A 12,452-nucleotide genomic window follows, 5' to 3' on the forward strand; every position below is an offset into this window, starting at 1 on the left:
TGGTTACAGAACTGTGTCAATGTGTAATATGGATTCATAGTGATCTAAGTGAAAGAGGTAATAGGATTAGGTCTTGTTTAGTACTTCTTAAGTTTGAAAGCACTAAACTGAATTTTGAGCTTATTATTGATTCTTAGCACCCAAGAAATCTTCCGATGCTAAATTAATCTCTAGGGAAAAATTCTGAAGGATTGATCACAACTTTATTGTAAGATGAAGCTCCATAAATTACTGGCAAATAAGCATAAACCAGGGTACCATTTCCATTGTAATAAGCAGCTTTTCATACACTGAATCCGTTTTAGAGATGGGAATTCTATTCCAGAAGCACAAAGCTCCAAAACTTGAAGTCACAGTAGATTCATATTTTGCTCTTTGCTTGCTAATGTGCAATACATTAAATGTCTGTTCCTTGGATCTAGCAACAAAATGACCTTTTCAGGGCTCATCTTTTTTTCTCGTTTTTGATTTGTTCAAGGGAAATTACAGACGACTGGTATTTGGTTTCCAAAAAGGATACATAAAAACTTGACCTTTTGGAACTGTTATTTTTTGGGATGTGTACACTGTATTTTAAGTATGTCTTAGCTGTTGTTTGCTGGACTATGTCTAGTTTAAATAACCCTTTGTTTTATTCAGTATAAAGCTAGGACAAGAAGTATAACTTCTCATTTTTTCCCATGACACACCTGAGAGCACTTTTTCTTCAGGCAATTTTAAAAGAAAGTGGTGTGGAATAGGCCCTGGTATCTTAGGAAGTTTGTATGCAGTCTGTTTTGCAGTGCAAATAGCATATTGTTCTATGTCCATCAGTGTCATATCTCATTGCCTACCTGAACACACTCTTGTGTCAGGGCATTTTCCACTTAACAGAGTGGGAAATGAGAGAATGAATGAATCCAGATTGTCAGACTACTGTCATAAGTATGGCTATTCCTGCTGCTTGGTTTCCTAAACTAGCTTTTGTCTATCTCTTAAAGTCACGATATCTCCTGTGATCATGGAATGGTGACCTTATTTCACCTAAAACCCAACAAGTTTAATGAGTATGATATGCCTTTCCAGTGAAATCAGCTGATTTGGAAATTAACCAAGTCAAATAGGTTATTCAACATGTAAATGAGAAATTGCTTTATTTTCCAGCTATGTAAATAGCTAATTTAATTTTAAGAGGTTTGTAACACCAAGAGTTACAATGGGAAAAGTTACAGAGACAGCAATCTTTGTCTTGTGCAAATTAAAGCAAATAATCAGAGCTTCATTGAAATATCACTGTGTATAATTCAGCTTGAGAATAAGAATTTAAGGTTTTTGAAGAGAACTAAACTGTGTTCCTAACTAAAATGCCTGTGGTCCACTTAGATCTGTGTAGTCATTTAAACCCATTTAAGTTACTTCTGTTTATTAGATATGGCAATAAGAAACCTCGGGAATATGCGATGAATGACTGAATTGAACTGCTTATAGAGACTCTCTGTTTTTGCAGGGCTGTACATTTACATATATTTTTCATTTTTTTAAGCCTTGGAGTCTGTCAAATACAATGTGATCAGAAATTACTCAGTGCAACTCAAACTGTGTTGAGGTTTTGACATTTTTCGTCATTGCAAACGCTTTTCCTATAAAACTCAGATTTAGTGCATGGCATTGTTAATGCTTTTGTTGTAGCCTTTTGGTGTTACTCCCATCAACAGTTGACAGCACAGAAACAGGAGAGGAGGAGACCAAGTTGTAACAACAGACAAGTCAGAGCTGGGTGATGAATGAGCAGAATAGAAATTTCAGATCAGACACTTGGAAAATCTTTGTCACTAGGAGGGTAGTGCAGCACTGGACTGGACAGCAGTTGCCAGAGAGACTGTAGAATTACTATTCTTCATGGTTTTGAATCTTGACAGTGTCATGGACGTTCTGGTACAATGTTGGTAGTGATCTGATGTAGGAAAAAAAAAACAACAATAAAAGAAAATCTAAGATGTGAAAGAAGAAAATCTAGAAAACGTAGGCAGTTGTTGCTGTTATTAAAATAATAGGCACCCTTTCAACTGCCATATCCTTCCTTATTTCTGAAGTAGTGTACTGAGACTGCCTGGCTCCAAACAGCCAAAAGGAAAACTTTTTTGGTCTGGTGGTCAGAAGTCTTCCTAATGTTTTTACAAATGTTTGCCACCTCTTATCCCTACCCTAGCTGTCAAGCTGCCCCATGAACTTGGGCATGCACACTTATCTGCAAATACTTCATGCCACACTTTAACATGTACCTTGCTGGCCAGTTGGCTAAACTAGCCCATAAAGGTGGCAAACAGCAACAGAAAGATATTTGAAAGGATTTTTCTGTTCATCTTATTATGGCACTGAGATGGTCTCATCCTTTTCAGCTCTCCTAATCGATCAGTCCCTCAAGAATGTCTGTTACTGTATAACAAAGAGAAAGTACACCTGCCCTAGTTCCTAACATCTCATGTACTTTATTATTATTTAACTTCCTTCAGTGAGGGCTTTTCTAGGACAGTTATGCTGGAAGGTGAAGAGAAGAGCATAGAAAAAGCAGTGCTAGTCAGAAGAACAGTGTTCTATTCCACACGAGAGATCAAGTCCTTAAAAAAAAAAAAAAAAGAGAAGACAGAAAAGAAAAAAAAGAAAAAAGTCTTCTAAATAGGAAAAAGAATCGAAATGAGTACACTTCCTAAAATGCAAAAGATTTGGAACATGTAGCCTGGGATTGCTGAAACATTGTTTTCTGTTAATGTTAAATCATTATAATATATATTTAGCATTGAGTGTTTTATTGTACACGAGTACCATATGGGCATTAAAATATTTTGAAAGTAAGTCTAAATTTTATCAGCCAAAGTAAAAAAACCCAAAACATTTCTACTTAAGTAAGAACTTTGTGACAAATACATTTTCTTATAGAAGATTATTCAAGATACTATGGAACATTTTAATTCACTCCAAACTGCGTTGATCAGAGGAGAAGTATCCCCCATGAGAACTTTTTTGATAAAATTGAATTGTAGACCCAAGCAAATACTTTCTTGTGATATACTTCTAGATGGGGAAGCAGGTCCTACTTCAAAGATACTTATCATACTTATGTGACGAGCACACCAAAACTCAAAATTAACATAATCTATGGGCAAAGATGTCTACATGTCTGTGGAGAATCGGGTGAAATGTGTATTTCCATGACAAGGGACTAATTGTGCCAAAATTGTTGGGTTTTTTAAGAAATGTTCTCAAATTGTATGGGTTTTGAGTGAGAAATTGAACTACTTTATAGTATCCTAGCATCTTACTGTTCTTCACTAATGGCAAATATAATTCTATATTTTACAAGAAAAACTCTTTAATTAGATATATATTAATACTTTGAAATTGCTGCAAAATAATAGAGATGCCTAAAAAAATAGTTTCGTCAATATTCCTATACTTAATGAGATTTTAAATTAGGGTAGACCTTGCAATCAGTTGTCTGCTCAGTCAGATAAATGCTCATTGAATTTTTCAGTCCTAGGCTAAGAAAGTAATGTTTTGAATTTCCCATAATTTTAAGTGAATATTTAGGCATATGCTTAATTCTGAATATTATAAATTAAAAGTGTGATAAAATATTAAAATAGTACATGTTAATAATGTCCATCTGTTCTTTGTCTCCAAGTAAATATCCATAGTTACTGAAGAAGTATATGTTTATTTTTTGTTTGTATGATTTTTAAATCCAGTAAATTTTTTTTTATATGAGTATGTAAGTAACACCAACGTAGTTCCGCTTCCCACTATCCCATGTTTATTCTGCCTCAGCTATGGTAAACTCTGTGTGGTTTTTTAAAATCTCTTTGCTGAGAAAAAGGTAATGAAGAGTTTTTTTACTCTTCTCATAATACCCACGTTCAGAGAGTTTCTCTATTTCTTGGCCTATGGCTGAATTACGGGAATTTCCCAATACCCGTCTGGGCTACATGAAAACAGTGGGTGACTGGAGCACAGGGTGTCACACCTGAATGCCACCTCCCATGCAATAATCTAACTCACAAGGCTTTCTATAGCTGGAACTTTGCCTTTGTCCCAGCCTTGATACACGGATGGTTGCAGATGGTGGGAGTTAGTGACCTTTTCCAGCCACAAAACTGATCTTAAACACCATAATATCTTCCTGTATTTCTCCTCATTGCATCTTATTTTTCCTGTTCTGCGCCTTACAAGGAGCTTTAAAATGCTGAACAGAAAGCAGCAGTGTTTTGAATACAGCACTTTTCTTTGATGTGCAAGTGCTCAGCTGCCAAACTCAGCAGCGCTTCATGGGCAGCCAAACATTTTAAAGTTTTCATTCTTGTTTACAGAGCTAATTAAGAATCTTTGCAGTACTCTTCTCAAATGACAAAGTATCAAAATCACAGTGACTACCTTGTGAATGGAAAGGTTTTACTGAACAGATGACTTCAAGCAGAGGTGAAGAAAACTTTTAGCCTAAAAAAACCAGACCATATCAAATATACACTCCTTTATAGTCTGTATTAAGGAATTCTTTTAAATAATTGTGTATGCATTTGGAGTGTAGGTTATTCTGCTCATTTAAGTACTTTCCCCAAGCAATTCTATTTGTTTAAAACAATGTTTGGTTTCCCATTAAAAAGTAAGCCAATAGCTCTGTAGACGTGCAATACTGTAATGAGTTCCATATGGCAGGACTGCTCTAATAACATTGTTTTCATTAATTTTTGTTATTTTAGGAAGAAAATGAGCTAGATATTGTAATTTTAGCATGTAGTGACTCAGTATTTTATGCTTCCAATTCATGTGGTCTTCGTCAAGTTGTTGGTAAGACTGGACGGTCATAGCAGTTCTTTCTGGCTGTAAAATCTGTGAATATATTGTATTGATGCAAATCAGTGCTGACGTAAATCAGTATACATGGACCACCAGTTTCATTTTTAAATGAAGGGTTAAAAACGTCATTTTTAGCCATCTGGATATTTATACTGGGCTTTTATTTATTCTGAATATAAAACACACAGTTTTACCTGCAGACATATAAATGATCCTCTTGGTATGATATACTGGGAGCCCATTTGCACAGGTGCTTACTGACAAATACACTGCGTGTTTATAAAAACCAGGCCTTAAGAATGTACTGGGTATGCATTAGGAGGCTACTATACTGTTTTAATTTTAACGTTATGAGTGCTTCTTTAGATTTCTATAGACAATCTTAAAATGCAAGTCGAGTAAAAATGCAAGAGAAGTATTACAAAATGAGCTTGTTGCCTTGTAACAGACATTAAATCAAGAGTGTTTATTAGTAAGCTGCCAGCAAATATTTGCTTGCATACCTTTTATTATTTCAAAGGCTTTTGTGAACAGTATGTCACAGTGCTAGTGTCATTTACAAATACCAGATTCTAATGTTTCAAGCTTTCTGGAGATATAATAGGGAGAAAAACACTAAGAAAATTAAACTTAGATCTTTCCTAATAAAACATTTTTGCAAGCGTTTTGTCTCTTCAAGATGCTGTGACATCCTGTTCAGTTGAAGGAGCACATGACTTGTAATTGCACGACTCATTCACTTTAAATATTTAATAATGCTTTTATTAGTTGCTCTGAACCAGTGAAGTAAGATCTGTAATATCTAGTACTGGTCATCATTTTTATTCATCATGGTTTAATAATCATTATAATTACAGATTGAGGAAGAAATATGAGTTAGCTTTGTGGTTTTGCTTGGGACTTCTGTGCACACTGGTATGATTGGAAGGGATTATACAAGCTCTGTGAGCATAGCTGATCGTATTCAAATACACTTCCCAGTCCTGACACATTATTCTTCATATCTAAGGAACTACAGAAAAGATACTGCCTATATAAGTCCTGACACTATTAACTGGCTTAGTAGTGAAGTATGAAAATTTGAAGGCCAAGTGGACTTGTTCTTGGCAGGTGTTCTAATGCATGCATTATAAGTGGAATTACACTTCAACTATTTTTACCAACCATTTCCCATATTTGCTTGCAACTTGCACAAACAGCAAAGTTATTTAGAGTGAACAGTCAGTCAGGGAAGCTTTCATTTGGAGATTTCATCGTAGTTCAAGCTGAAAGACCATTTGTAGACAACATAAGCCCTCTGGGCTCAGTTCTCGAGTAAATATAGATGATGATAATTTAGTATAACTTTCTCCCTTTAATATTACAAATATGACTATTTGCATGCTATTTGCTTTCTTATGTTTTAATGGGAGGTATAGTAGGGCAGACTAATATCTGGTGCATTTTTTAACATTTTGTTAAAACATCATTTTTTCCTCATCAGCAACTTATGCGGGAGCGACAGCAGATGGCCAGCCGCCCCTTTGCTTCTGTCGATGTAGCACTGGAAGTAGGAGCTGAGCAAACAGACTTTCTACGAGGGCCATTAGAGGTAGGAACAGTGGTGCTGACAAGGGACCATTGTGATTTGCATATTTATATTGCTAGTCTCATCTGCATCTGCTTCTGAAACCAAGCAGCGTCTGATTACCTGGAGCTGACAAGTCTCAGCTACACATGTTATGCCATTTTCAAGGCACAGAGTTTTAATAGCATGACATGAGCTGTAACAAAAGCCACTGGAGAATCTATTAGCCTGGGCTGGAGTGACAGTCAGCTCACCTGGCAGTCCTTTCGTGATGGATGTGAGCTGAAGGAATGAGAGATGTAGGCATTAAGGAGGAAGCAAACCTCGTGCTTGGTCCTTCAAGCACACAGTGCCCCCTAGTTAACATCTATCTTAATTAACAGAGATTACAGCAAACAGACAAACAAATAAATAAATAAAGCAGCTGTGAGTTGAATTTCAGTGTTGTGTTTTATATGTGCAGGTTTAAAGAATACAGAATATACTGCATATTTTGGTTTGTAGATAATGGCTACATTACTGCATTCTTTTATTGTAATTGCAGTATATTGGAAAAGAAATAATAATATGCAAGACAATGTGATATTGGAATAGTGTAATAATGCATGAAATGGATTCTGGAAATTTCACCTGAAAACAGAGGGAGAGTTACAATGTGTGGATAATAATGAATATCTAACCTAGGTTGGGCTTTTGGTAGATCATAATCCTCTATTCCTTTACTTTTATTTACAACATTGTGTTTACAGTTATTACTTTATCTTATTTATGGTGGGACCTGGGAATGAGGTGTGATAGCTCTGAAATCTTTCAAGATTGTACTTTGCTTTTCATTGCTGCCAATTCCTCTTAAATGCAAAGCCTCTCTTTCTTTTCTCAATAGCCTCTTTCAATGGAAGATTAAATACACTCTATCAAATCTCTAAGGTTCATGGAGAAGTGAGCAATATGAAAAACAGATTCATAGCAGAAAGAAAAAGAATCCGCTCTTGAGTACTTATCAAACTGAGGTGCTCTGTCCTGCTACTGTACAGGAAGCAATCACAATTGTTCTTGCTGATATAATTTAAATACTTAGAATACATAGTGCATAAAAATGCCATATCTCTTTGAAGAAGCTTTGTTATTTTCTGACCAAATACTAGAACCCCCACATTCTTCACCAATATCACCATTTTTCTGTCTTTTTTTATGTTGGAATAGAAGACCTCTCCAGCTCCCCAGGCTGAGGACACATTACACTGTAGTTAAAAGTTAACTTTTTTTGAGTGTGATTTCATTGTTTCTACACTGGTGTCTGGGAACATTTTCTCTGTTTTCTTTTCAGAGGGAGGCAATGAGTGGGAGCTGAGGCATCCAAACTCTAATTCTGTACATACTGATTACTTAATCAAACTTTAGAAGTAAACATCACAAGTTAATTGCCACAATTTCTTCTCTCATGTATTTTATTTAGCACTAAAAGAGGTAGATGCTAAAATATTTTAATTATATTTTACAGTTTTTATTATCTTTTTCTTCCTAGCCTAGCATTTTCTAGTAATTGTTTAGTATTCCATCTCCATAGTGTTTTTCCCTAATTAATACATAGTTATACACAGAATGAAGTCCATTCAAAGTCTCCTTGGAATTACAGTATACTGATCTATATCAAAACAAAGCATTGTGCTGAGGATGAAATGAATGTGATTCAGGGTATTGATTGTCCTTTGATGTATATTCTGTAAGAAAGAGCTATATTAAGCTTTTATTCCTGGTCTATCCTCAGTTTGTGAAAGGACACTAAAAGTTGTAGTCGCCATTCTGTTCTTCATTCTCAGCTCTCTTCTGGACTGAAGGGAATTTGGATCACATGTATTTCCAGGATGCAATGCTTAAACAATAGGATAGCATGAAGTAGCTATAACTTCATTTTGTCTTATTAAGTTAGAATCAGTAAACTATTTTAATAATTCTGTGATATCTGATGCCCATTGTGATCTTTTAAAGTTACAGATCTTTTGGTAAAAATGAGCAATATGCAGTAACTCTCCTCAAATGTTCCATTGATGTGGGGATCTTTCACTGGTATACCAGGGCTTCCAATTTTAATGGTGGTGCATTGCATCCCCTCACCTCGTACTTTTATTGACCTTGTAATAACTCTGACACTTCCAATGACATTGTGCTGATCCATGGGTCTTTTGGGCACAGTATAATGTCATTGAACTGCTTAAAACGTTATTGCAAGTCTCCCATTCAATGGCATAGTATGACTGCTGTTCATTAATGTCATCTGGCTTCCATGATGGGGGTTTTGTACAGCTAATGTGCTATATTAATATTGATGGTCTGAAACGTGTCAATATTCATACGACTATCTACATGGTAATTCCAGTATGCCATTTGATTAGCTTTTGGTTTATTATTTGCATTTATTTGTAAATATCCAGAGCAACTGTTTTACTCTAGAGTTTTAGTTTTCAGTAGTAAGGCACTTCTTGCCCAGCGTTTCGAAAGCATATCTAAAAAAATAAGAGTATGGATACTGAACTTAAAATGATTGCCTAGATTAGATACTTACAATACAACTGATAATATTTGGGTCTATTATCAGTTAACAGCAATTTGCAACAGATTAAAATAAGATCTTGAAAACATTACAGAAGAGAGTTGAACCTCTGTTATTTTGGCCTCCCTTTCTGCTTTGGAGTCTTTACCAGCCAGTCTAACTTTATTAATGTTTTGCCAACAAAATGATAGTATCTTGATATTAACTCCTTCAAAAAAACTTTAATCTGCATCATATTCCTCCTGTTTCCTGCTGTCTGGGTTTTCAAGGATTGGCAATAGCCTTTGCTCTTCCCAATTTAAGCCATATTATTAATCAATCTTTACCTCTTCAGGCTGCCTTTCCGTATAACTGATTCACAAGATGACATTAACAAGTCTCATCTTGTCATCCAGTCTGTCATATTGGCCTTACATCAATGATTAAATATCTTATTGTCAGCTTAAACTTACACAGAAGAAATCAAACTTGGTTTTTCCCTTGCCTTCCTTCCCTCTTGGTATCATGTCAACCACTATCTTGCTAATGATATTGATAGCATTGTAGTATCATAATTCTAAATGTATGAAGCAGTACCTGCTCCTGCTGTGGCATGAGATTCATGATACTAATCTTGTGCACAATTATCCTATTTAACCCATGCCAGCCCTAATCTGCATCTTCATCTGCTTCCCTTGCAATTATCATTTCCCTATTTGGAAGTGAGGAAATCTTCATGAGCTCTTACAAGTGAAGGTGAGACTGGAGGAAGGCCACCCCTTGCTCTTCCTCCTCCCTCTTGGCCAGAACAAGAGCAGCCTAAAGTTACTCCAGTGGAGGAGAGGAAGGGAAGTTTGGAAGGCAGTGAACCTCTGGATCCCAAGAGGGGGACAGGCAAGGGGGGCTGCAATGAAGTGGCCGGTGTCCCAGGGGTAGGTAAAAGAAGAGAAAGAATTTCTAAGGTCATCCTCCCCATAGCAGTTTCACATAGCACAGGCTGTTAAGGAGCAGAGTAAGAAAACAGCAGAAGCACCTTGTCCAGCGAGTTTGAGAATATTGTGATATTTTGTGATACCACCATAATTTTTTCAATACCAGAATCATAAAAAAATAAAGTAGCATCATAGATCAATAGATACAATGCTTCTTGACACTCAGTGCCCTCAGTGTTAAAATGTTTTCTATTCCTTTCATTTCTTTTCTCTAGACATCCAAGCCATTTCCAGACCTGGTTGCTTTTTGCTGCTTAGTATATCCCAAAAGCTAAATCATTTAGTCTGTCTTCATATTCTAAGCCTCCTTTAGGCACCATATTTTTCCCCGAAATATAAATCACTTTTGAAGAGTCACTTCCACGGTGCTGCTGACAGTTGTTGTAGTTAATCTGTATGTTAAGGGAGAAGTGATAAAAATGTTTTATCTGTCCTGTTTTACCTAACTTTGGGGTATTTTTCAATTCATTCAGAGACCCTGATTTTTTTTTGAAACAGGGACAGATTCTTTCTTTAGGCCTGTGAGATAAGGTGGGCACTACTGTAAACTCTAATAATAAGTCTCTGGATAGCAGCATCTACTGTGCTCATCTGCTGGAGTAAAGACAGATGTGTTACTGCCTGCATAAGAACCAAGTACAGATTTGCTCTTATGATGATCATCCATTTGATATCTTTATAGTATTACTTGGATACCTGTTTTTTTTTTTCACAAATCCATGTTCTTTAATAATTATTTCTGTAGAAAAACATGCAGTAAATCTTTCAATCATTTTTCCATCAAGTTACTGCGCTTCCTGTAGAATTGTCACAGATGTTAGATTGTTTTCTACTTCTGACAAAGTAAGATGATCTCAAGAATTTTGAATTTCAAATAAAATCTAGCTTTGTTTCTCTAGCAAGCAGTAAGTAATGTTTATGGTACATTAAATAAGCTTTGAATTTCAGGCACTTCTGGGAAGTATGAAGCAAAGATCGACCATTATTTCTCATTTATTTGAGCAAAAGAATTGGAAGGTATGCACCAACGCCAGTAGCTATCCTTGTACCAAGAATGGCTATTGGAAATCAGAGTGACTTGTTAAAACACATTAAAATCCTGTACCAGAGGTTTGTGGGGTTTAGGTAATAGAAGTTTATACTGGTAAGCTGTGTTGCTGGTTTCTCCTGCCAATAAGATGTCAGGACTTTTACAAATAAATTCAGTTAAGTTGGGTTCATTTTCTTGTTTAATTTGAATAATTCAGTGAGTAATTTTTGGAACTGCAACCTAAGCATACTTCTTTATTTTGTGCAAAATGAAACTAGTTGTATGCTTCATCAGCATTACACCTGCGTTGTTTTGATGACATAATGTCTAATATCAAGGAACAGACTCTTGCCAACTCTTTGTTACAGGTCATCAGATTGCCCCTTGATATTCTCGATTCCTAATTTTAGTCTCAGTGTCAGAGGATAAATTCAGTCCCCGTGTAAGAAAGTAACAATTTATTGAAGAGAATGATGAAATTGTCCCTAGAATGGTCATCTTGTTTTCAGTGACCATAAGGCAATGCATATTTGGCAACAGGAGCTATCAAAGGCCATTATACTGGCACTTCTTGCTTACTTAAAAAGTCATGCTATATAATTTACAAAGTTGCAGGTGTTGCTTGCACAAGCTTATTGGGGATCTGAACTCTAGGAACTTCAAAGACAATGTTAGTATATTATCTTATTTATTATAAATTTTGTTTAAAATACAATCAAATCTGATTATTCTTTATTGTTACAGTGGGATAACTAGATATTACCCCAAACTGTCTTGTGGGAAAACCAGACATTCTCCTGGATGGGGAAGGATAGTTTCACTGGCTAATCCATGTTTCTGTCTTTGTCGTGGTTAGTGCTAAGGAAGGTGTGATGCCAAGTGCAGGATACAGCCTGTGAGCCAGTTCAGCTGCGATCACATGGAACAAATTGCAGGTTGTTCTGAATGATTCCAGGGACTGCAAAAGATGTAGCTGGGTTCAAGGGGGCAGAAACATAGTTTAGAGACACGTGCCCTGTTCGTTCTTTTCAATGTCATTCAGAAACGAAAGTTGCATTGTGTCTTTTTAACCTGCCCCTCAGAAGGCTTTGCATGTGCACGTGAGGAGTTGGTGTTTTCAGAACTCGCATCCCTGAGTTTTTCATTTTTCTAACTAATATTTTTCTTTCCTAATAAAGTTGGTTTTTTTTTTTTACCTCTTGCTAATTCCAAGTTTGGATTATCCATATTGTCCATATGTTATGTCTGCAAGCCAAACTCTGCTTGGCATTGGAAAGGGCTTCACTAAATACAGTGTCTGGTCTGTGGCACTGCAGCTCAAGGAGGACCAGAGGAGAGAGAATCTAAATGAGAACAATGTGAGCAATCAGAGACTTAGAAAATATAACTATAAGGAAAAGTCAAGGAAAATGGAGTAGACTATTGAAAGGAGTCAAAATAATAACCTTCAAATATGCAAAAGGTTAGTAGTAATCAGGGGGGCAACAATCTGTTCTTTGTGTG

At 36.0% G+C, this 12,452-nt stretch overlaps 1 protein-coding gene across 1 annotated transcript in view; it reads left to right on the top strand.

Moving 5' to 3' along the window:
* The window catches only part of ATRNL1 (attractin like 1), a 511,175-nt gene that overhangs the window by 377,849 nt on the left and 120,874 nt on the right, over nt 1–12,452 (top strand). The window contains exon 27 of the mRNA XM_068397981.1: nt 6,314–6,421. Within this exon, the coding sequence (XP_068254082.1) occupies nt 6,314–6,421 (108 nt within the window). The remainder of the gene's footprint in view (nt 1–6,313; nt 6,422–12,452) is intronic.

This window comes from Nyctibius grandis, chromosome 4 (assembly GCF_013368605.1).
Source record: "Nyctibius grandis isolate bNycGra1 chromosome 4, bNycGra1.pri, whole genome shotgun sequence".
NCBI lineage: Eukaryota > Metazoa > Chordata > Aves > Nyctibiiformes > Nyctibiidae > Nyctibius > Nyctibius grandis.